Source organism: Psittacula echo (genome assembly GCF_963264785.1).
Source record: "Psittacula echo genome assembly, chromosome: 7".
In the NCBI taxonomy this organism is placed as follows: Eukaryota; Metazoa; Chordata; class Aves; order Psittaciformes; family Psittacidae; genus Psittacula; species Psittacula echo.
This window is the reverse complement of record NC_137740.1, coordinates 46,308,776-46,334,127: the sequence shown is the minus strand read 5'-3', so window position 1 is coordinate 46,334,127 and position 25,352 is coordinate 46,308,776. Positions and strand designations below refer to the sequence as shown.

General features: G+C 38.4%; 1 protein-coding gene across 3 annotated transcripts in view; it reads right to left on the bottom strand.

Moving 5' to 3' along the window:
• The window catches only part of DOCK10 (dedicator of cytokinesis 10), a gene marked incomplete at its 5' end in the record, with an annotated part of 158,152 nt that overhangs the window by 14,024 nt on the left and 118,776 nt on the right, over window positions 1-25,352 (bottom strand). For all 3 annotated transcript variants that reach the window (XM_080622390.1, XM_080622391.1, XM_080622389.1), the window contains 24 exons: window positions 295-408; window positions 1,361-1,483; window positions 1,959-2,065; window positions 3,765-3,863; window positions 4,189-4,246; window positions 4,726-4,941; window positions 6,343-6,453; window positions 7,045-7,227; window positions 8,760-8,897; window positions 9,630-9,738; window positions 10,417-10,545; window positions 12,579-12,680; window positions 13,337-13,384; window positions 14,108-14,174; window positions 14,342-14,456; window positions 14,542-14,663; window positions 15,351-15,462; window positions 16,374-16,490; window positions 16,623-16,798; window positions 17,292-17,336; window positions 18,600-18,696; window positions 21,453-21,536; window positions 23,483-23,629; window positions 24,231-24,302. In XM_080622390.1, the coding sequence (XP_080478516.1) occupies window positions 295-408; window positions 1,361-1,483; window positions 1,959-2,065; window positions 3,765-3,863; window positions 4,189-4,246; window positions 4,726-4,941; window positions 6,343-6,453; window positions 7,045-7,227; window positions 8,760-8,897; window positions 9,630-9,738; window positions 10,417-10,545; window positions 12,579-12,680; window positions 13,337-13,384; window positions 14,108-14,174; window positions 14,342-14,456; window positions 14,542-14,663; window positions 15,351-15,462; window positions 16,374-16,490; window positions 16,623-16,798; window positions 17,292-17,336; window positions 18,600-18,696; window positions 21,453-21,536; window positions 23,483-23,629; window positions 24,231-24,302 (2,691 nt within the window). The remainder of the gene's footprint in view (window positions 1-294; window positions 409-1,360; window positions 1,484-1,958; window positions 2,066-3,764; window positions 3,864-4,188; window positions 4,247-4,725; window positions 4,942-6,342; window positions 6,454-7,044; window positions 7,228-8,759; window positions 8,898-9,629; window positions 9,739-10,416; window positions 10,546-12,578; window positions 12,681-13,336; window positions 13,385-14,107; window positions 14,175-14,341; window positions 14,457-14,541; window positions 14,664-15,350; window positions 15,463-16,373; window positions 16,491-16,622; window positions 16,799-17,291; window positions 17,337-18,599; window positions 18,697-21,452; window positions 21,537-23,482; window positions 23,630-24,230; window positions 24,303-25,352) is intronic.

Below are 25,352 nucleotides of genomic sequence, written 5' to 3'. Positions count from 1 at the left end.
CACCCTGCCCTGACTCTGTCTCAGTTTTGCTTGATGAAGTCAAGAGCTAAAGCTGATGTACAAGGCTGTTCTCCAATACACCAATAAATCCATAGCAGCAACTTACACATATGCAACTGAGTGCTCTCTTTTCTGAGTAAAATCCTGCTTGGAGTCTTACTCACGAGGCACTTTCTACCCCATGATTCACTGCCAAGTGTTTCCCTGGTTTAGCTTCTTGAAAATACATCAGGATTACAAGAACATGCTGAAATCTGGGAATGTGTGGAGACGAAAGAACACAAGTTGACTTACCTGCCCATAAAATGCAACACGGTAATATCGCCCAAAGAGACGTTTCTCAGAGTTCACTACTTCTGCAACCTTCAGGTATGAGCGGTGAATGTCATAGTATAAATCAGACAGCCTCTACATTAGGAAACAGGGAGAAGGAGGGGAAGTGAGACCATGCAGATACTTCAGAAAATACTACTATAGTTCTGTACAAGCATGGCTTGTACATGGATTCCCAAACCTTTGCAAAGATGGCTGTACATACTCAAAGAATAGCTTAGCCTTGTTAGCAGTCATTTCAAGGTTTCTTTCATCTTTTAAGCAGTTTTGTGGCAGTGGGTGTTTCTGTGTATAGGGCCACACAGGAAGACAAGCATCCCACCACCAGACAGTGGCAGAGACCTACTAGGAGGGAACCCGAGTATCCTATGTGCAAGTGAGAGCAGGGTGCCAACAGTTCCAATCAGCTCCTAACTCCATGCAAAGACACGCTATCCACAATCACCACTAAAGAGCACTTTCTCAGGATAGTGAATCAAAATTTCGACTAAGTGTGCTGGTTTTGGCTAGGGTAGAGTTAAATTATCTTCAAGACCTGCTTCCTAAGCATACAGTTTATTGCTACCTACCCCTTTGTTTTTAATATGATTTAAAACCAGAAAATCAGTAAATGAGATTATTGTCTCGTTATTCATTATATATTGAGATTGCCAAGTAAAGAAAAGAAAAAAACCCTGGAACTGTGAAGAGATCACACAATTTATCAGCACTTTCTAAAACTAAATACAATGGAAATGTGCTTTTGGTTTAAAAACACATGCAAAAATTCACATCCACTGGATAATATGACAGGTTTGTCTGAAAATTTTTTGTCTATTAATCATTGTATTGATGCTGAAAAGAGGAAAGTAAGATACCAGTGGGTTATTTTTATTTACTCACAGCACAAAGCATTAAAAGGAGAAATTACAGACATGAAGAAAAAAAAAAGAGATTCCTTTTAAAGAAAGCACATTTCTTCCCCTAGAAATTATCTTCACTGCTCTCTTAAGAGAATTACAAAATATAAATATATAAACCAACTTACTTTAAAGTCCCTCTGCTTTTCAAAAACAGCAATGATAGGCTTGTTAACCTCAGCAATAAGCTCATATCTCTCAGACTTCCACAGGTATTCAACACACAACTCCAGCTGCTCCACAAGAATATTCTGCAATTCCACAAATATAAATAGATCACTTGACAGCTGGTGGCATTTAATTAATAGAAATGCAGCAAAAGCACACACCCACTATTCATTTTTATTCTGTGTCTTCTATATTAAGGTTTATTTCAGTAACACAATGTTTAATCAGGTATTGGCGACCTAGCTCTTCTTTAGATAAAAACCCTGAAATAACAGTAACATGAAAATACTTCAATACTTGACATCTCATTCAGAAGAATGGGTTTGGGCTTCATGGACTCCCTAACTTCCTGCTCTGGTACTTAATGTTCTTGTTAGCAAAACAGTGATCCCTGCTATTTAGTACAACAGCTATGACACTTCACTCAAAAGCTGTGTGCCTTTTAATACTGCCTGAAGTACACCCTCACTATAATTTGTTGTAACATGCACAGGCATCCACTAGAAATAACACTTTCTGTTGATATAGAACAAGTATATAAATGTTAATGCTGTTGACCTCATTATAAGGAGTATCTTGCATCCCAGAGTCTTCTTTCATGGCGCCTTCTTCTTTAATGTTGGGGGTAATGCTCAGAAAAGCAGGCCATCCCATGGAAAATAAGCCTTGAAGGGCAAGTCATAACAATGTCAATTAATGCGTGAATAACCAGATCATTAAAAAAGCTATTGAATGCAATTAAAACTGATCTGATTTTATTTGACTGGATTAGTTACCTTTTTCACAGCCCAAGTGATGAGAAGCACAAATGGAACTGCCTGGATTTATGAGACTATTACACATTTTCACTATGATATAAACCCACTTGTCCAGGCAAAGGGTAACTATAACATTTTCCTGATGCAATCTTTTCCTCTCTTTGGCATTTTGGTTCCTTAGCTGTACAGTGCTGGCAGCCCTTGCAAAACTACATGTGCAATGCTCATCTATACTGGAACTGATAGGCAGGCTGAGGTGAGATAGTTTATACCCATAAAACCAGCGCTGTAACTCCTGGCCACAAAAAACCACAAAACTCACAGGCACTTAATGCTACATGCTGGGATCTGCACTTGTCCCGCCCATCTGATTTCCTAAAGGAGAGTGGCACAGTTGCCCAGGGCTTGCTGCATCCAATAGAGAGATGCCTGCTCTGGAGCACAGTGTGCCCTTACCAGGCTCAAGGATACCATGGCAGTGAGGTGACCACAGCCCTAAGTGAAAAACTCTCTTGTAGAAAGCTCAGGGCGGTGGCAGAAGCTGCTGATGGGAAAGATCACAAGGATTAAAACTGAATTTACATCTAGTATTTGCTAAGCTGGGTCCTTAGTGCAATAGCTGCAGAAGGAACAGCTTGCAGAGGCATTGCACATTACAGATCAGGTAGAGTTTGACCCATGAAGGTTTTACTACAACTCTTGAACAGAGAAGGTAAACATGTTAGAGAAGGTGATGAACTCCTAACATAACTTGTGTTCAAATTTAAAGGTTAGCTTAAAAAACTAACCTTTACACACTGAGAGAGGGGCTCCATTCTCTCTGTCAACTTTTGAAGATCATTTAAATATAGATTTAAAATAAGATTCTTTGCTTCACTTCCTGTGATCTGTTACTCATGCAAAATATTTTACCACTAGTGAACCATCTCTACTGTTCTTCACAGAAAGCTTCCTTCTAAAAGGCTGCATTTTTTCATCTCCCCCACAGACACTTCCAGGTGTAGTGGAGAACTATGGTCTCTTCAAAACTAAGTTTTCTCTTCCCCACATATCTGCCCTTGCCCCTGAAGTTGCTCTTTGTGAAAACTGCTTAAATATCTCATGCTAATAATTACTTTAAAATACATACTTCATAAGCTAAATAACCATTGGCACAGATGCATTTAGAAATAAAAGACTGCACTTTTTTTCTCTAATAAGCATCACAGATTAAAGAAAAAAATCTTTATCTGTACTAAATTACATATGGATAACCAGATATTAATTCCACTCCCCGGCCCTCCCAGCTTTGGAATTGGACATGGATTTTCATGCTAAATACCAATTGACCTGAGAGGGATTTCTGTTGCTGATGAAGAGCAGGCTGCCCTCTTGCTGAAAAAGCCCTTACCAGAGACATTCTGAGCAACTCATCAAACCAGTCAAAGAGAATCAGGAAAGTAACATATAATGTTTCCAACATTACTTGCTTGCTGTTACAGCCACCAACATGCACTATAAATATTTTCGCTTTGGTAGATATTTTTGCCAGATCAATTGGAGAACAGTAATTTGATTCCCTAATTATGTTATTTGACCCATAAACAGGCACGGTTAGAGCACTCACTTCCTCCATTGTGAGTTGTTAGTAACACATTACTATCAGAGACTTGACCATCTTCCAGGAGCATACGTGAGGTACAAATCTTTTCCATTTTCCAGTAACCTATGATAGTGTAAGATGGTATTAGTATACTGCTACTGGTATGTGTTAATACATGCATATTTAATAACGACAGACTAACAAGTGAAGCATTCTCTTTTAGCACTAGCTCGCTAAACATTTAAATTACACTCTTAACACAAAACATACACTTCCACTGTTCCAGAGCTAAGAATGGCATTTATGATATATTTTAAAAATAAAGTATTTGGGAAGAATTCAAGCAGCTTTAAGACTACTTTTACATAAGGCAAGCAGGACAGCCAAAAATTCTTTTCAACAACAATGTTTATAAATACATAGTTGGTTTTGAATATGTTGGTCTTACCCTTTCTTTTCAGGTACTCTGCAATGAGAGCGGCGATATGAATGTAGCACATAGCAGCCTGTAATGAAAGACCAAAATACATGTATATATTAAAGCATACTGTATGACTTATAGCATACATGTGATAAGGAGCACACACTTTCATCACTGTCAAGTCATGCTGCAGAAAAGGGAAGGCAAAATTAATAGAATCATTTAAGAAAATAAAGGGTTAAGTGATGAAATCCTTCTTGAGTGTTAATTTCAGTAAGTGTCTTAGGTAAAAGCATAGATTTTCGGAAGAAAAACTACTGAATAAATAAGATATTCCTGGGTTATGCACTGGAATTTTGCATCAATCGTTTATGTTTTGATGAAAAGGACACCACCACCTGTCTAAGTGTTTTTCAAAAAGCCTGTCTCCCTCCACTTTCAAGTAGATGAAAGACACTGTATGATTCCTCTAAATCACTACTATTGTCTACTTTTCAGAGCCTTTTTTATCAGAACATCTCAGCCTAAAGATAAATGGATTTCCTATTCATTCATTTACATTACCTCTGATAAATCTCCGTTTCTTGCATGAATTTTTGCCATGCTTTCAAGCCATGTCCTACGTAATTCTGGTGTGCTGGCATATGAATTTGCCAGGCTGTACTGCAGATCCACAAGCATCTCAGGGTCCTTCTCATGCTCCTTCATCTGAGCTGTGGCCATCAAAACTGTTCTGATGCGTTTGGTCAGATCCTTCACCTCTGCTGGGAAATTAACGTTCTTTGGGAAAAATAAGCAATACATCACTAAAACCATCCGAAGAGCCACATGCAGCACCCCCTGAACAAGCTGAAGTTCTGCTTATGGAAGACCTTCTTTCCCTTCCCTAATTCGGCAGGCTATGAAGCAGAGTCACAGTTCCACATTACATACATAGTGTACACAAATACTTGACTTCTTTTACTGATGTGTCATGTCATGGCACCTACAGGATATCCCAGTCAGTCAGCTGTACCAGTCTGTATGCAACAACTCTGCTGAAGTCAGCAAACTGAAACATTTTTTCCTCAACTGCCTATTGGATCCAGGACTGGATTCTTGTGCACATTCAGCTGATGAACAGCACCAGGCACCATAGACAGTTCTGCTTAACTCACAGCATGTTTCACGGCAGGCAATAAAGCACAACGGTCTGGCTCTTGGCCTTCTCACACTGCGCAAGGTGGGTCCTTGTATTACTCATATTGGTTGTTCTCAACATATTTAACTCAGCCCCGTAGTTTCTTTTTCACATGGGCAATGAAATATATTTCTAATTTCAGACTTTTTTCTTCTCATTCCCTTTGTTTAAAAGTAAAAACATCCAGAAAAATTATATGAAATTAAATGCTTCCTCCCTACAACACACAGAGATGAGCATGTTACAGAAGCAGTGTGACTGACTGCAGTGGTGGGAAATCAAAGCTGGACTTTGAAAACAAATACAATTGCAACTGCACCTTATTAAGTAAGGCATCAAATTAGTTATGCCAATTACCTACCAATTTGCTTACACTAACTATTATTAACCTCAGTGGAGATACTCTATAGTCACCTTCAGGGAATGAAAAACATCTCCAAATTATAAAATTCAAAATGCATGTTGACAAATGTTTGAACAGGAATTGTAAAAATTAAAGACTGGAATCCTTTTCAACACCTTTACTACAGGTGATGAATATAATAGCAATGGTAACTAATCTAAGAGCTAAATGCCTTTTTCAGGGGGTTGGCAAGCTGTTACAAAACCCAAATGTTATGCATGGTTTTGCTACACATTTACTGAACAGACTGAAAAATAAGGGACAGTTTGTAGACTAAAAACTGTCAGCTGCAATTGTGTCCTTAGTCACAATGCACGATACCTTCTCTGACATCAGGCAAATAAACAAATGAAGCAAGTGAATAACAAATAATACAATTTTTAAACAAAAATACTTTTTTTGTTTTAAAAATTATTTTCAGTTATTAAGCTTCTGAGTCACAAGCATTTGCATGAATTTCAGGCTGCCTGAAAAAGGCACACTATGAATGCATTCATCACTAATAAAAGCCAGCAAATTTATTCACTGAAACACTTGCTCCTCTGAAATTGTTGACCTTTTGCAAGAGGTAGTGATAGACAACAAAAATGTTTCTTACTTTCATCTGCTTGTCTCCATTAGCAAAGTTATTTATAATTGCAAGTGAATGTTGAAAACGAGATCCGCCAATCCCTGCATCGGCTATCAGCTGGCTCACTGCTTTGATGAGCTGCATGGGGGGGAGCAAACACGGGGTGCAGTTAGCAAAGAAGAAAGTTTCTGAATAGTTTTTAATCCCTATTTTAATATGTTTTGATGTATGAGGCTAGCAGAGATTTACTTTTATACCTGTCTTAAGAAGGTAACATATACAAACACAAGGACTATGAGTAATCTTTCCAATGTTTGTAATTGCTCATTTTGCATGTAAGCACATTACATGTAAGCAATTACATGTGTAAGCACATTGATACTGGGCTTTCTATTTCTGTAACTATACTGTCATATTCTGTTTAATTCCTTCATCAGCTATGTTCTCACTACTATAAGCAGTGCATGTGAATCAAGAATAGCCATTTATCTGGCTATGTGGCTACATTCACAGTTGCTGTCTCTCCCTGGAACAGAGCTGAAAAGCTCAAGAACAATAGAGAATCCAGCCCAATGTCTTCAGACTCGACAGGAAAATCAAGCTGCCAAAGAGACTTGCCTGAGGACTCCAAAAGAATTACTTTGCTATAATGCATAAAAATAATAATGACACAAACCAATGCAGTAAACCAGTATCAGCTAAATACTGATGATCACACGCTTCACTTACCTGTAGATGGGATCTGACTATTGATTTCTGCTTGTTAAATTCAAAGTTCTTTCTCATGAAAAAATAAAGAAGAGCAGATGCCTCTGTCTGAGTCGAACGTGACCTATGGTTACAACACTTCAGGATTTCATAGCAGAGAGAACCGCAGAGATCTGCTTGTCCTTGGAAGAATGCTGATGGGAACTATTGAAGAAAAGGTGTGTTTAGCACTACTCTCAGGCCTTCGTACAGTTATTCTGAGTCAATACTTTGTTAAGCCATCAGTAAAAACAACCCTCTCTCCCATACTAATTCACACTAGGGTTTATTGAAAAAATTAGCTAATAGATAAAACATAATCCCATGTGCAAAATAAGATTAAGTAAAAACCACACACAGGTTTTCATACAAACACCACATGCAATGTAACAAAGTGGCCTAGAGAAAATCCAGACAGCAGCTGGCACACAGCAAGCATAAAAGCAGAGCAGCCTATCTGCAAGGAATGCAGAATAACTAACCAGGGAAAGCATGTGGCATTATGCACTACTACAAAAGGTGTTCAGGAGAAAGAAAACACTTTCACTAGCAAAGTCAGCAAATTTCCAGTGGTCAAGGGTTTGAACAGCAGGAGACAACAGAGAGTGAAGGATGGCTTTTCAAACTATAACTGCTATTTATCAGCAGGGTGAATGTAACAGAAGACAAGACTGAGGAGAGGTGGAAGAGATGCGTCTTGGCTACAGATCTCAGGTACTGCCTGAGAAGTTCTGCTGCAGGAACCACACCTCATCCCTGCTCCCACAAAACTCTGAAGAGAGAATTCAGTCCTGAGAGATACAGGCTGAATGAAACAGGTAATCCTAGATATTTACTCATCCTCCTCTTCTTCTCTTCCTGTCTAGTATGTAATTTAAAGCAGTCTGTGGATAGTTTACTTTGTATTTCCTCCACGTCCTCAAGCTATGTTACTGCGAGAAACATGATTTCCTGCTCCTTTCCCCTGAGATAACAACCAGAAGGAGGCCACAGGGTTTAAACTGAAATACACTGCTGCATTTGACAGAAACACCTGGGAGATCCGGCCAGCCGCAATGGTTACCAATGTGCTACATTCTGCTTAGTTTTAAGAGGATCTCATCTATGACGTGGCAGTTGCGCGGCCTTGTGGTTGACATAAAGCGTCTAATTGCCTGCGATCACTGACCTATGATGTGATGTAATCAAATAAACAGTTTGACCCAAAACCACGATTTTGTCTACAAACTCTTCTATGTTGAAAACAAAGTATTCTGAAACTGTATTAGTTTGGATGAACTTTTGGTGATGTGTATGGAATACTCTCCTGCTAGATCCTCTTCGGACAGCTTAATCATTTGCTGCTAGCTAGATTTTGCAGCCCATATATCTGCCATGAAGACCACGGGTTTCAAGCTTTCTTCCATGGGTGGTGAAAGCATGAAAGCCAATGATATAGCCAGACAACACAGGACATTACTTATCTATTTACTTTACAAGTTCCATTTTCTCGGTAAATTTTTCATTTCCCAAAACTGAATTTTTCAGATAGTGTGAACTTCTCACTTTTAATCAACAATAAATCGGAAGATACTTTTGTCAGGAATGAGCATTAATACAGTGAAGATCAGAACTCTTTCAAAGTACCTACATGTCCTCAAGCTGTACTTGCTATAACATATAAATAGGTCAGACTAACAGAATAAAACCACAGTTACCTTGCCTACAAACAGCCTCAGGGCAGCAAAGACGTGCTTGAGAGCAGCTGCTGACTGGTTGATTTGCAAAAAGAGCATGTGTGTGTCAAAGACTTTCTTCATCAATGCATTCTGGCAATCAGATTGCTGGAGCTGCCTCTGGAAAGTTCACAGACAAGACAGGATATTCTGATCATTAAAGTGAACAAACAGAAGGATCTGCTGGACTTTACATCAGAGTGTTCCTAGGAAGATACTTTTTCGGTGTAAAATTTCTGCAGATGGGGCATTCCCAGCTTGCTGCAGATCCTTTTTACTTGTAGTTTTTCCAAGGACAGCACTTTCCTATGCCTGTACTCCTATTTGTGAATGTTACAGAGTAGATCTAATGGCTCAGGTGGCATAAAGTAGACACTAAATCCAAAAGGAGCTGCCTGCTGTATTGTAGCTGTGAGACTTTCAGCAAATCATTTGGGCCAGTATTTGTAGAGCAATTTTTAAAGAGGCAGAGGATCCACCTGCTGACTATACAGATGATAAGTAGTTCAGAAATCTTTTGTCTAACATCTCTGAAATCTAGTGGGATAAACACAGTTCAGATGCTTGACAGCTAGTCATACATTAGTAAATGCATGACAGTTTTGTGCAGAGTAGGGCTGTGCATAGCCCTGGACAGGTAGGATGGTCTTCATCCACATCCTTCTACTCAGTTTGGGTCATACAAGTCAATTCCTTCATAAATACCTTTACTGAGCACTGACATACCATATTTCCCTATCCTGCTGTTTCAGGCATTTCAAGTTTTCTGTGTGTCTGCTCCCCCAGGCTTTCCTTCCACCACATATTCCACACAACACCAGCTCAAGCAGAAGATGAAACAGCAAAACATACCTGGTGATTCAGAGTGTAAAGACATAACAGGTCAAGGATCGTGAGGGAAACCTCTGTAGCAATGTTTGCCTCTGTGTCTACATACTGCACAATGTCTGTTTCATTGGAGCTGCCTACAACATATAAAAGGCAAGATGGAGTTAACTCCAGAGTTAAAGATGCTGTAATTCTACAATCTAATCATTAAGTCTCAGCAGACTAGAGGTGGGGTCCTAAACTACATTTAACCACAGGAGTATTTGGAAGAAAACTGCTCACACGAGATGAAAGGGGAAGGAATTTGAGTCAACTTTCACCAGCTGCATCAGGGATGTTAACATATTCTTCCTTTGGTTCTGTTTGTCCTCAAAGGAGGAGAGAAAGCTAATTGGAAAATGAGATAAAAGACTTGAATCTCATCATTAAAAGAACCTTTGGCCATGAAAAGTCCACTTTTATTCCTAGATCTAATAAATGTAACATTTCAGCCAGTGAATTTTTGCTTGTACAGCAAGATACATAACCACAGATGCAAGAGACGCTGGGAAGGGGGAAATAACTGGTCATTAAGGCTATTTAAATATGTCAGGTTATTGTAATTAATTTTGTTTCTAAATGAACTTTGATGAAGTTAAAGTTCAGATTTCTTAATCACCTAAAAAAAAAAAAGGCAGAATCAGCAGCTCTATTCATGTTTAGGCTCCACTTGAGGCTGACTTTCAGTGGCACTCATAACAACAGGTTCAATTGTATAGAGCCTGATCCAAACCCCATAGAACTCTAGAGGGAATAAATATTTATTTTGTACTTACTTGCAGTGCTGCTGTCTATCATCTGCAAGAGTTTGGGGTTAGAAAGTGCATTTTTGCCACGGATTATTGGTAATGTTTGAGATCTGTGATGCTTGTGGCCATCGTGACTAGAAGTAGAATGCACCCTGAAATAAAAAAATTCTATTAAAAAACAGGAACAAAGAATAAACTATCATGCCTATACAGAATTTTCCCATGTCAGTTAGAATTTTCCCTAGTATTTTTCAAAGGCTAAGTTAAACAAATGCAAATCTTTTCAGACAAACAAAGATGAAGAAGAAAGTCAGTGAGGTAGACAAAACAAACAGATGTGCTGTGATTTCTTCAGATCACAGGAGACAAGCACTTATTCAGCACTGAAAAAAAGCACCAGCTTAAATAGCTGGCTGATGTTTATTAAAAGTACCTTTGGGTGAAGAGAAACTGAGATGAGTTCTTTCAACTCAGAATACAAGAAAAATATATCCTGCTCAAGCAAGAACTAATACAGCTTCTACGAGGGTTAAAAATGATGAAAAACTGACAGGGACAGTACAAATATGTGCGTGCCTATGTGTGTGACCTCTTAACCCTCTTTGATGCTGGCAAACACATCATTAAAATATAATGAGAAGCTTAGAAATAAAATGCCAGTGCTTATCATACTTTTTGAAAGAATTTTTCACCACTATAGAATTTAGTAAGCTTTAACATCTCTCACGATTCAGGTCACTTATTAAAATACAGTTGTATTTAATAAAAAAGCAATAAAATTTGTTGCTTCCTAATTTTGCATAATTCAAAAACATTTTAAGACAGAATTACTTCCTGTACCTAGCTAAACCCTCTTTTATGTTGCCTATTTTTACAGAAATCATTTCTGACTAAGTTGCCAGCACAGGTATGGAATTGATGCCCAGACTTTCACCAATCATCATGATAAAGTCTTCCAATGGTCACAGTGGAAAAATTTGGGTGCATATCCTGGCAAACCAATAAACTAATGGAGTTCAAACTTTTGGAAATTTGATCCCCAGGTGTTTTTTTGTGGTGGTGGTGTTTGGTTTTTGTTCGTTTTGGTTTGTTATTTTTTTGCAGAGGGATGGAAAGTCTGGTTTCATATGAACACTTCAGAAAATTGAAATACAAAAATACAAGTGGAAGTTAGAGGTGATCACCGGCAACAACTCTCAATTCATGATCAAAAAATGTTCTGTATTACAACAGGGCAAACAAATAGCCATTTGGACCACAAATGGTGATCTGTGAGAGGGTAAAGTGTGAAGGCCGTAAAGATAGCAGAAAGGTGACTTTATTTTCTGTATTGTCACCATGTTAGTTCATCTGCAAACGTGCAACAAAACAACAGTCTCCTAAAGGCTGTGTGCCAGTTCCAGCTGGGGTAATGAAATCAGTGCTGTTTCCTGAAAACTGCCCAGTAGAGGAACAAAGGAAGAACTATGGCAGAGAAAGTATCATTTTCCCCCTTGTTTCATTCCAAGATAACATGCTTATAATGGTGAGCATATTCCAGCTACATATAAATGATCCAAGCTCATGAGGGAGGGCAATTTTCTCACCATGCTCTTAGATACAACCACAAGCTGCACAGCATCAAAAGTTTGCTTTCTCTTAGAGTTTTACATTATTAATGTGAAAAGGATCCCACTTTCCAGTGAAAGGGCCTAAAATATTATTAAATGTGCTGCACCTGCATCTTATTAACACACAGTCCATGAAAATTATTAGCCCTACGTTACTGGGGAGGAACAAATCGCCAAATACCGTAAGTGTATCCATAGATATTTATCCCTAAAGCAGTAAGATTCCATGAAAGCATAACATTGCAGGAATATGAACTCCATCAGGCTGGAGAAAACTGTGGATTATCTTTCAAATAGGAATCTGAGCTGAAACCATCAGTACTGTTTCTGCCATACTTAACAATATTGAGAGTAAGTAAAGATTTCTCTGAACACAACACTTAAAACAACAGCTTACAAGTCACTTTGAAGTTAAAGGGGCTTAATTCTTTTATGGGTTTTATGGCTTTGGGGGCTTTAAAATATGTTACATATTGCATCACCCTCTTTTCAGTCAACACTGTGATGGTATATAAGGGCTGGAGGATGACAACATAGTTTGTGGTTTTATAAGAGTTAATAATACATGTCATTACCATTGTGAGAGCAGACCCAATGCCTGGCCAGAGGAGTTCGAACCTTTAAGGGTTCCATTATTCTGGGTGGCCTGAACAAACTTAAAAGCAGCAGCAATTTTCCTGTTAAGAGAAAATAACTGTTAATCTGTTACGGAAATGTGACATTCACTTGCCAAGCCTCTGAAGAATAAATACAGGCCTGACAAAACCTGCAATGGAGCATGAACTGGTTCATCCGGTGACCTTTCGCTCTTCCACAGTATGACATATAGACAAGTTCAGAGTGGTAACATTACATTAAGAATGAAACACCAGCTGAGACACAGTGTGCATTTCACATTTCACAGCTGGAACACGATCTCACACTTCTTCAGAGAGTGGGTAAAGACAGAAGAGTTTTTTTTGTAATTACTGTGGAACATTTATCTAAGCCTATTAAAATTGTTCTTTCCATTATATAGATGGAAAATACGGTGTTCAAATTCTGTTCTTTGGCATACGCACAGAAATACGGTACCTTGGGTTATAAATGCAACAGTGATTACCATACCATCACATGCAAGTAATTTTTTACACTACGTATGTACTCAGATGTCCAGAACATCATGATAACATTGTTTGCAAAAAAAGCAAAAATAAAGCATACATTGGCTTCGGAGTGTTAGACTGATGCTTTCAGGAGAAAACTGATAGATACACTCTTAACCTCATTTAAGTCTAATGCAATACAGTAACATTTAAACACTGTAACATGCTGTCTATAACCAGAGAATTACCTTACAATATTGCGTTTTCCTAGATATCTGAAATTTTGCAGACAAACCCTGAAAGATAAAACAACACATTTTATGTCTATTAATGGCTTCCTAATTACAAAACCATGCTGAATTTTAGTGCCTTGAAGAGACCTGTGGCATATGCACCTCTTAGTAAACAAACAGAATGTAATGCAGCAATTCACATCCTAGGGCTGCACAAGATGTGGCACCACTTCCCACACCTTTGTTCCCTTGCTCCCTTCACAGCCGAAGATTCCTGCTTGGTGAAGAGGCAAAGGCAAAGCCTTGGCTGCAAAGCATTGCTTCTTCACCAGCTGGAGTTAAATAACTTGCATTTAACTTATAAAATGATGAGGAAATTCTGAAAGCAGAAAATACCTGCATGGATTCTGCAGACATGCATAGACTGAATTGAGCAAATCACCCTGGAGACGTGAAAAGCAGGGAATCCTACGTTACACAGCTTTTCTTATAGTTTTCAAGTTTTGGAGAGCTAAAATACTTTTCTCAAGGGAATAAAATCTCAACTCCAAACGGGAAAGCTACTACGAAAATCGCTTTTAGGAGGGACATCCAGAGAATTATGCTCCCCGTTCATGGAAATGACCAACATACTGAAGGATAATGTTTCAATACGACTTCAGAAGATACTAAGATACAAGATCTATCTCAGCCTATTCCAACTTAAGTGGATAAACCTAAAAGACATTATTTGCAGCAGTCATTTAGAACATATCATTTAACATAAAATCCACAAAGTGAACTTACTCTAAAATGCTGAAAAAGTCTGTTATTTCTGAGAATGGTGCTCGTAACCAGTAGGAAATCAGTGCATCTAAAAGAAGATATTAAAATACATTATGTTTCTGTTACAGGGAACTAAACTTGACCCAAAGCTTGTAAAATACACTCATGATTATTCTGATTTTGTATTTGTTTGGCTTCAGCATTCACAATACCTTACAACAAAGTAAATTAGGCAGTGAGTGCGTATTTTCTTACCTTCTGAAATGGTTTTCATAATGTGAAGGAAACACATAAGAAGGCTTCTAGTTTCAGCTTGATCCAACTTGTCAAAACGAAGAGTTGATCCAATCAAAGACAAGGGTCTCATGATCTGTTGAATTGACAACAAAAGGCCTTTTTAAGCATAGTGATAGGTTTTTACCTCTAGTAACCGTTTTCAACATTTGCACATGTACCTTTTCACACGTGTCAGTTCTCTCACTGTTTTTTTCATTGGTACTTGGGTTAGATTCAAGACTTGCTAAGGAAGCTCTGGAGTCAGCATGGTTTGCTGCAGAGATAGCTATTGATGAAAAGGCTGTAAATGAAAGTCACAGCAAACATGCTAAACTAAAACATTTATGGATACAAAAACTAATAAGACAAATGGAAAACTTAAAATTTGTCACATGGTGGATTGATACCAGTGCTTTGGACTTCCAATAGCAAAGCTATTGATGAGTTGTTTAGTGCTGAAAACATGCAAGAAGTTGAAGTAAAATGATTCCATTTGCTGTTATTCATGGCATTAAAATGGTCTGCTGCATTCTGTAAGGCCTGACCTAAAGCCACAAAAATCAGTGGGAAGATGCCCATGCACTTTCCAGAATTCTGAAATGAGGTTTGGAGGAAGTGAACAAAGTTGTATTTCTACCCTTCCATTAAGCCTGCAAAAACTAAGTTTTCAGGAGAAACCTTGGAACTATTCTTATGTCAGGCAGAGACTACAAGGAGGAACTCAGACACAGATATTTGTGAGAGCCTGAATACTGGCATCATTCCAAACCAGGAGAGTAAGTGAAGCAGTGAAAGAGCAGCAGCTTCACCAGAGAAATAAAAATTAATCCAAAAATACCCAAAGAGAAAAGAAATATTGCATACCATCTTTCCCTGAATAGTATATAAAATGGGTTAATGATATCGTCCATGAATACTAAGCAGAAAGCACGATGGATTGAGATACACAGAAATCTACCTGTGCGTGTGTTCAATCTGTCATTAATACCTGCTATAGAGTTCAGAACATCTTTGGAAAAGGACGTGTCCACAGAGTTTGCATGTTTCATTGCTGTCTGGCTCTGAAATCCTCCGGCTGTGCTCAAGTCATCCCTAGATCCCTGTATTTTGAAGGAAACAAGAAACTCCAGTAAATGATATCACTCATAACTTTCTCAGTGACAACACACCCAACAGGCTTTTCTTAGGCACTGAGCCTGAAAACCTACTTTCAGTTGTTTAGACATGGCAGCCTTAAAATAGAAAGGCTTGCCATAAGATGCTAAATATTTACCTGCAATATGAAACCCTCTCATAACTGAAGTTGTAAAGGACAGATTGAGCCTAACTGCATTTGCTTCTTAAACACTAGCACAGCACTGGGAAAGGACCATTAACGGCCATTAGCAATGATCCTATGAAACAGGCTCGTTTGCTGGAAGGATTGAAAGACAACACCCTGTCAGAAATTTGTTTCTAATTTTTAAAACAGGGCTATGATTATAACACATCTAATGTATTAAGAAATAAACAAACATGCTCCTCCACATGTGTAGTTTATACAGACATTTTCTTTGGTGGTAAAGGTAAAGCTACTTGTATGCACTCCTTCTGCTTCCTGTAGTTCATGGTCCCTCTGTTATACAAGTAAAACTGCTTGTGGGTTCATAATGTAATCCTGCAAAGACAGGGTCCTCAGCCTGCAGCACCAAGGCAGACCTACTGGACAAGACAAGCAGGGGCTGCAAACCTCTAACTTTGAGTTTCCAGCCCCAGGACAGCCAGTATCCTGGATATGTTCCAGGCACACAGCCTGTACACCCTACAGCAGAGACTCCCAGGGGCCTGCAAGTGCTCTGCGAATGGAGACCTTCCAAATTACACATTGTAGGCGCAAATAAATCAGCATTTTCAGAAATGCATTTTGTTAACTAATCTGTGACAAGCATGAACTTGGACTTCTTCCCATCAGATTCACTAGGTCAAACCTCAGTTTGATTGTTTCTGTGTTCTGAAAAATCACACGAATTACCTGATTGGAAGTATTGATATTGAAAAGAAACATATCCTTCATGTAAATCCTTGGCATATTATCCAGAAGCATTCCATAGAGTGGCATGTACAGGTTTGCTATTTGTGCTTGTTTTGCCTAAAAAATGAAAGATACAACATAACCCTGAAGAAACTGATTAGCGCATACTAGTGGTTAAGGAAGTTTCATATATGTTTAGTAACTGTGTGAACAAGCAAATGAAAAGGAGTAAGGAAACAGTTTCTTTACCGGCTCTGCGTATCGATCATCAAATGAATGCTTTGCCATTAAGTTTTTAAGCACAGCCAAAGCTAAGTGCCTAATATCCTGGTCTTCTTGCAAGGCAAAACCAACCTCCCGCAGCAGGACTCCGATTAGAAAATGCTTACGGCAAAATTCATTGGTCAGTGTGTACTCTGGAATATCTTGGAAGAGAATGGACAAGGATGCTTGAATTATTATGTAAGGTTACATACCCCCTCCCTCAATCTTCCAATTACTATTGATTTAATTCACTGTTAAACCTTGATTTTCTGATCTGATTGCCTCATTCTACTCATTCACTTGCTAGTATTTCTCAAAATTATGCACTTTTTACACTTAATATAAAAAGACAATTTATATACATATTTATATATAAATATATATTTTTATGTTATGCTTATATGCACATTCCTATAAATCTCACATGTTTTGCGTGTAGTAAGACTATTCACTTCTATAAGGCATGTCTAAATTGTTATTCCCATATTCTAGCTAGAAGAGTTCTAAACCACAGAGCTCTAGACTAATTCCACTTTGGAAAACAACAAATAATTTTTGCCTGAGTTTGCCACAGTTCAGTGGCAGCAGCCCAAGTAAATCTTAAAGCTCTTGATGCACAACTCTGCTTGCCGACAACAGTCATTTTGTTCATACCTGATGTTCGATATTCCTGTGTTGATTCTGAAGGTGTCACAGGGTCTTCATTTTTCATTAAAATGAAACAAAAAAAGGCAAAAATCATGCATGTTTTTTACTTATTAAGTGTAAAAATAGATTTGCTATATATCTTTGTTTATTTTTTTTTAATTTGACTTGAATTGAACAGCCTGAATCAAACTATGAGCATCAAACTGAACTCAGTTTTTGATGCTGAAAACAGAAACAAAAAGGAGACAAGGGCCCATAGTTTGAGAGATGATTCTGCCTTCCACTGGAAGACACCTTCCACTCTCAGGGGCTTAAAGGACCATATCTCAACTCCCCAGAGTCCATGGAAAACTGTCAGAACTGAGAATTGTGCCCAGGGCTGAAATCCCAGTGCCTTTGAAAACAAGTACTGGGTGCCTTTGCACCCAGTACTGTCTACTTGTCACAAATTAAATGTTTGAAATAACAGATTTCAATGCAGAAGATGGAATGAAGAGTGGCTGCTGGCTTTGGGGCATGGGCAAGGTGGATTCACTCCTGTGGTATATACAAAACCTGTTCATACAAAATATGTGTTACACACAGTATCCTGTGCCTTGAGAGACAGCTCATTATTAACTGTCCAGATTCTGAAATGGGCCTCTCTTGCCTCACTGCTTGTGGTAAAATGCCACATGTGGCAAGCACATAGAGTTCATGCTTGCCAGAGGCCAAGCAAGTAAATGCAGTTGCATGGGACCTGTCTGCTAGTCTAAGATACTCTGGAGGCAAAGGACCTTTAAGGTCCCTTCCAACTCTAACCATTCTAAGATTTCTAAAATAAAAAGTACCCAAGGCTGACTATCTGAGAGATGGATGTTTCCAAACATGCTGCATGTCCAGTTCAGATCTTCCCCAGAAAGGAAGGGCTGTTAGATGGACACATCCCAACAGTAGCAGGAAAGCCTGTTCTTAAATAGTAAAGTTTCACAATGCCCTTATCACTGCCTCAGCTTCTTTGTGTTCCTGCTGTACCTGTTCAACCCCTTCCCTAGCTCACCACCTACTGCAGCTTTAGTAATCAGTCCTCACAAATCATTCAGTTCATTCATCTCAAATATTCCAGCAAAAGGCACCTCCTCTCCCCTAAATGGGCTGTCAGGGGTTGTATTTATTTACAGGCGTACTGAAATGATGCTATTTTTACCACACTGCTGAAGTGTCATACCTGAAAACCCATTTGGGGCTTCTGTGCCTGATGTGCAGGCATAACGCTTGAGAGAATCTCCTGATAATTCATCACTGTACAAAAACCCTTTCAGGGTGGCGCCTTACCAGGAATGTTTGAAGACCGTATGGGCAGGCACAGAGGAATAAAGTGCTCGTGGTGACAGACTTCTTGGAGAAAGTCAAACTTGAACTGATGTACAGTCTGAAAATCACAACAGGCAATGGCTCAGTTCACATTACAACAGGGAAAATGGTAAGACAGAACTGCATTACTTATCTCTACCTAAAAATTCATACTCACACCCAATAATGAAAATCTATGGCTTGTTACGTCAAGCTGCATGAATAATGAATATCTGGGTTTCATCTCTGTTGTCAGACAAACTTGTCGCAGTCAAACAAGCTTTATGGATTCCTTAATAATGTTTTTCATTGAAGATGTGCTGATAAATATAGGCCTGATCCAAATTAAATATATAAGGTATATTTAAAGCTACACTGGGTCTTTTGATGGTATGTACTATAGCATATTTTCAAGCAAAATATCTTCTCCAGTTTAAATAAATTTGAGTCCAACATAATTATTGTGCCTTTCTTCCCCAAAACCCCTTCTTTCTTTTTCATTCTTCTTCGTTGTTTGGTCAACATACAAAGTTTCAGACACACAGAGCAGATCCAAAACTTACTGACAGTGGTGAAAACTTCCTCTAATTGATGCCAGTGAGTTCCAGCTCTGAGGGACTGGGGTATTACATAGTTTTGGTATCATTTTCTTGATATCTCCCTCCTGTGGAGCCTTGCAGCTATCTCAGGAATTTATTATTTCCATTATAATGATGTGCCACTGAGATATACAGATAATATATGACATCCTGTAATAAATTTTTATTTCCACCTTCACAGCTCACTGTTCTCAGTGGCAGAAAGCAGTCATTTAGGACTATCAATATGATGCTGCATCAATTTAAGTCAAACGTTTGCCCTAGCATTAGAAAGTTCTTGTAATAGTTTTTTATTTGCCCTGTGTTTAATTCTGTCAGCCCCTAAAGTTCAATTGTAGCACTCCTGTTGCCACCATCAGGCCAGGATACCTGGAACATGCACTTCTCAGAGTCTACTGAGTGGTGGATGGTGGGGAATTTTTCCCTGAAATGTTTTATTGCACTGCAGGATTACAGCTGGACATGCAATTCAGGGTCTAATGGCAAATAAAGAAATGAAGCACCTGAAATATGTTTCCAAGAGGAACTGTGACATTTTGAAGGAACACAACAATGAACTGAATTCTAATGAGGTATTTCAACTTTTGAATAAATATTCTCAAAACAATGTTTAAATGTCAAAATACAGAATACTGTGAGGGGTATTTCTGTGAAACAGAAATTATAGTGCTTCATTCACAATTATAATAAATTCAAACTGAAATGTTATAGACTGGTATACCCGCAAACTAGGGGCAATATTCACTTCTAAAGTGAACATTGCGATATTCTGGAGAGGGGTCAGACTGCATTATCATCTTTTTGATACATAAACAATCCGACTAAAGAAGCAAAAGACACACAGAAAGAAATCCTGCAGCACACTGCACCAAAATGACTGACTTGCCCAGGAGTCTGACTGAAAATTAAAGCAATTCAAGGCCTCTCTCTCCTTGAGGTCAGAAATGTCTGATTCTATTTTGTGGCTGTTGTTTTCCAGTGCTGCAGAGCCTGTTCCAGTGGTACATTTGTCTCAGCTCTGCAGTGATTCCACTTCTGCACATGCTGGCAAGTGGCACTGGAGGGATGCTGGGTGGCTGGCAATGCTCAGGCACTTACTGACAAAGAGGTACTTAGTTCTGCTTTGCACACTGACCAGTCTCAGGTTTTTCCACTGGCCATTAATTGGCTTTTTTTAATTACATATCTGTTTCTATGGTTGATTTATTTAGGGAAGTTTGAAATGTGGAAAGATTTTTCAGATTGCATAAAACTATTTACAGAATAATAGACTTCAGGCTATGACATTGACACTCAAAGACTCCATTCTACATCTGTTCCAGAGATTAAGTGAAAGACCCGAGTGCAGCATGAAGCTGGTTTTAGTAAAAAGCAAAACAGACCTGAAGTAACCGCACTCATGGCCTGCAAATGCCCAGATTGCCACTGAATAATTATAAAAAGTTAATGGACAAAAGTTTGTAAGCTTTTTGGGGAAAGATGAGTCATTCAAAGTGTATATCTTGAATAAATTCTGTTATCTATTGTCTTATATGCTCAGAAACCCAGTCACAGAAGAGAAAAGGCCTGTGACTCATCCTGATGGATGAAGAGTAGAGAAGTAAAGTTGAATAATCTGGAGACCTCTTGCAGTTTGAAATTTATTGCTCAAACTGTATCACTGATTATTATAGGTATTATAGAAGAAATTCGAGCTACAGGGAATTTTCCTCATAGCAAGCGCAAACTAATTTGGAGCAGATTTGCTTTCTTGCATCATCAATAAGATAAAAGCATACCATACATTCAAAGCAACTGAGATACTACATTCTCACTTGAATTTACACAATGGTAACTTGCTCATATGCTCTTACTTTAATCTCCTCAAAGAAAATGACTGCCAATTGCTGCTGATATTTATAGACCGAACTGCAAGTTTACTCTCCAAAGAATCAGAGTTTAAATTCAGCCTTTTGAATGCTTTGGTCTGAGCAGTCTTTGTAGAGTTTGCTCTCCCAGGACTCAGTGAGTAGTTGTTTGGACACAAATATTTACACCCAGAGAAGTGGATAGATGGCTCAAACCCAAAAGGCTTTAGCACGTATTTATGGTGAATGTTTTCACTGACTTTGAGTCCTGAGCATGGTGAAGCCATGGAATAGATCATAAATAGTTTCAATATAAAAATATTCTGCTAGCAAGTCACATCGGAAAAAACCTCCCAAAATCAACGAAACCAAACAAATCAGAACAATACCTTGCTGTCTCCTGTTCCAAACATACTTATATAATTGTTGACCATCTTGAACACAAATCCACGATCCATAAATGTAAAGCAGCGCTAAGGAGGAAAAAAAGAATTGTTATTTTATAGCCAGAATAGCAGTATGTGGCCTCACTTACCTGGCTGTTTGCCTTGCGTCACTTGTAAAGTTGAATCATTTGCACAGATGAAGTTAGTCTTATAACAAAGCAAGGAATACCTGAAAATCTGGTGAATCTGGCTCGATTTTTAAATTCATTTTCAGGAATAATAAATTGATCAAACTTTTCATTTTCACTGTGTCTACAGTCTAAAATAACTGTCACAGTGTACAGTGCACTAGGAGAAAGCTTACCTACTGAAAGTTATTCATGTATGACAACACTCAATCACTAGAGGTGGTACGTGGCAGCTGACCCAAATATCTCCTTCAGTGACAAAGCTGCGACTCTTGAATCAATCCAGCTGCAATACTTGCTGCCTATGAGTCACATTATCTCTCTGGAAGCAAATATGCCACTAGATTATTTCATGATGCGAACACTGCTCTTGCTGATTGATGGGGCTAAATAGCCAGAAGTTGTAGACATTTTTGAGAGCCTTGGTGCTACAGTTACTGACGTTTTTTACTTGCAGAGTTAGCTCACCAGATAGGGAAAGCAATCTTGAATTCCCCCCTTCACTGGTGTTCCTGAACTCTGCAAAACTAGAGGATTCCTGAGCCTTCTGGTGCACAGCACTCAAACAAGGCTGCTGCAATTCCAGCCTGGAGAAAGCTGTATAATCTCTAACCTATGTAATTCTTTCTGGCAGGCTAGTCAAAAAGAAATTAAAACACAGCCATAAGCCATAACATATGATGCATCATTATGGTTGTTCTCAGTTTAGCTGAGTAACACACAAAAATATCATGCAAATCTGCAACAGCTCCACAGGTGTAACACCACACAACTAATGATTAAGCTCCTGCCTCAAACTAGCATCATCTTCCACATGACATAACACTATGGATAGATACAGCTTAATGCCAGCACATCATCAGCAACTAGGGCTTCCATATGGTATCAGTAACAGGCCAACAGTGGACAGCAAGCTTATAATTTATTTCACCTATGTATGAAAGGAGAAAAATCCACCTTCATTTTGAGGCTGTTTTCCTTATAACCTCATAGAAACATTTTATTGCTGGAATACTGCTCTCTCTTAATGCTGTGCTTCAATTTATCATAAAAGATTTATGCCTGAGTTTCAGTGTGTAGTATATATAACGTTCTGTACATCAGTAATGTACATCTTTCCATCAATGAAAAAGTACGCGTGTGTGTGCGTGTGTGTGTGTGTGTGTGTTCACTATAAATCTAGATTAAGTATCTGGCCACACAAGTTAGTGAATCGCAATTTTCCCATGCTCCACAGGTAAATCAATGCTTGGAAAATAAAAACAACTGAGAAACACTAGGACAGAACCACAAAATGCAACTCCTTTTTGTGACTTTTCCAAAGCACACATGTATTTTGCTATATTTGGTATATGAAAGGGTATTACAGAATTAGAAAGGTAGCTTACAGTATATCACATAATACTTGCAATTTGTTTATTCTGGTTTGTAAGAGCTGTCCACTCTGGTAGTGATTAGTAAATATTAATCCACTCAGTCATTCAGAGCTATAACTACATAAAGAAAAAATAGTAGCACAACCATAGCTACAGTTTTGTTCCTTATCAAACTTTTACCCATTTGAATGCAATGTAAGAATCAGCAAAATTTGAAAACTTGGCCTCTGTCAGAGAACAGATAAAAATTAATCAGAATTGCTTTAAAGCAGACTTATATAAAGCTTTTGTATTCTCAAAGACCTAAATGCATAGAAAAACTGAACTATGGGTCAACGCTAAATTTGTAAATTGAGCCATCATTACCTCAGAATTGTGTTTATTCCCTTTGACTAGACTAGAATAGTCTTAGTGTTTGCACTAGGTATGGGGAAATTAGTGCGTACGCTGTAATGACAGAACATCTCACCTTGAGAAATTTGGCAGTGCTGTAGTTTGCATTCCTGGTTTCTTCAAGAGCATCTTTGCACTTCCAAACAACATGGTCTGCTAAGACCATCACAAGTATATCCAGCTCAGTTTGAAATGACTCTGGAAACCTCTGAGTTCGAGAAACCTAGGCAGGGAATAGATCATCACTTGACAGTGTACAATGTTGCACATTAAACCTGAAAATACATTCAGGCCAGGAATAAATACAATAAGACACAGGTCATTCAAGAAATATATTCCTAGATTTCCCTGGATCTATTCCAAGTATAAACCCCAAAAGACAGAAAGCATTAAATCTTCAAATTCCAGCACAAGTACACCAAAAGCATCTTTGACAATGAGGCAGAAAGGTCAAAGCATTTATCTCCAGTTAGGTAAGGTCTGCTGAACGCAAACTAGAGTTTCTAGATCATTTATTTACTGTCTGGCATAATCACCTGTTGGGTAACCAGCAGAAATAAGAGAATTCTCATTCCATTCTCCACCCATTACAAAGCTGATGCAACTGTATTTTTGGCCCACCAGTTCTGTATAAGCAAGAATAGATTTAAGCCTAGCAGGGAATATAATGTTTTTGTGTTTAAAAGAAGTATTCCACAAACTATAACAGCATTTATTTTATTGATGAAGAAATGTCCCACTATGTGTATTTTCCAGGATATCATATTTTATATTTTCCCTAAGAGACTGATCGTCTACTTAATCGAGATCATGTGTATACTTACCTTTGTTTTCTTTGTATCAACCAAGTGCTGGGCCATTGATTTTAAGATAACTGCAAAGAAGAACCAGGAATGCTTTCAAACAAAAGAAAAAAAAGAGATTAGGAAAAATTATTATCTGATAAATACTTAAATAAATAGATGGACTGCATTTCTCAGTAATGCACAATGATAAACTCTACGTGACAAATAAATTAAACAGACCAAGTGCCATGAATTTCAGTGACAATATCCTGTCCTTGGAATGGAAGCCATCTCAGGCACTTTGTCACTGTGGCTCTGTGCAATAAGGAGCCCACAAACACCACCCCTACAATCCTTCCATTTCTGCTGGGCACTGTGTTCATTGTTTGTTTGCAGGTAACTGGCAGAAATGTATGATGCAGAGAACCTCTGAGAACAGAAGGTGAGAATAAACTGCCTTGTCAGTTTCAGTAGATTGCTGATTTGGCCGAGAATAGGATGTTACTTGTTTAAGAGATAAACATAATGGTTCTTCAAACACAATTTGTAATAGCTAACAGATAGGATACAGATAAATATCTGTATCCTCACATATTTTGGGAGATATGTGAAACAATTACAACCAAAAAGCTTACAAATTACAAAAAACCCACAACAAACCCAACCACAAGTACTTTTGTATGGCCCAGGTTTCCTGCAAGCTATGTTTTCTGCTTTTTTTCAGGCTATTTTTGCTATTCCAGTGGCTCAGCACAGGAAACTGAAACTGGTTCACCTAAACAGTTGAACACATTTTTGCCACTGGGAACTCCTGATCTGGACTGGCTAGCTCTTATATCATAATCGGCAGGCTCAGTGATGGGCCTCGTACATGTATGAACTTCATAGACCTGGTTTGATATGAGAAACCTCAGCAAACCTCAATCATTCTCTTTTTGGTCACTGTCAAGCAAAGGCAGCAACTGAAATAAGATATAACTGCCTTACTTACAGATGAATATTCTCCCTGCATCTTCCAAAAATAAAACAAAATATCCTAAAAGTAACTGCTTACATCATATTGTGTAAGAAGTTTCCAACTCAGACTGAGCTACAGCAGAAAGGAGAAATTTCATCATGCAGCCCATGGCATTCTGAGAAACATGTTATGCTGAGAAACTG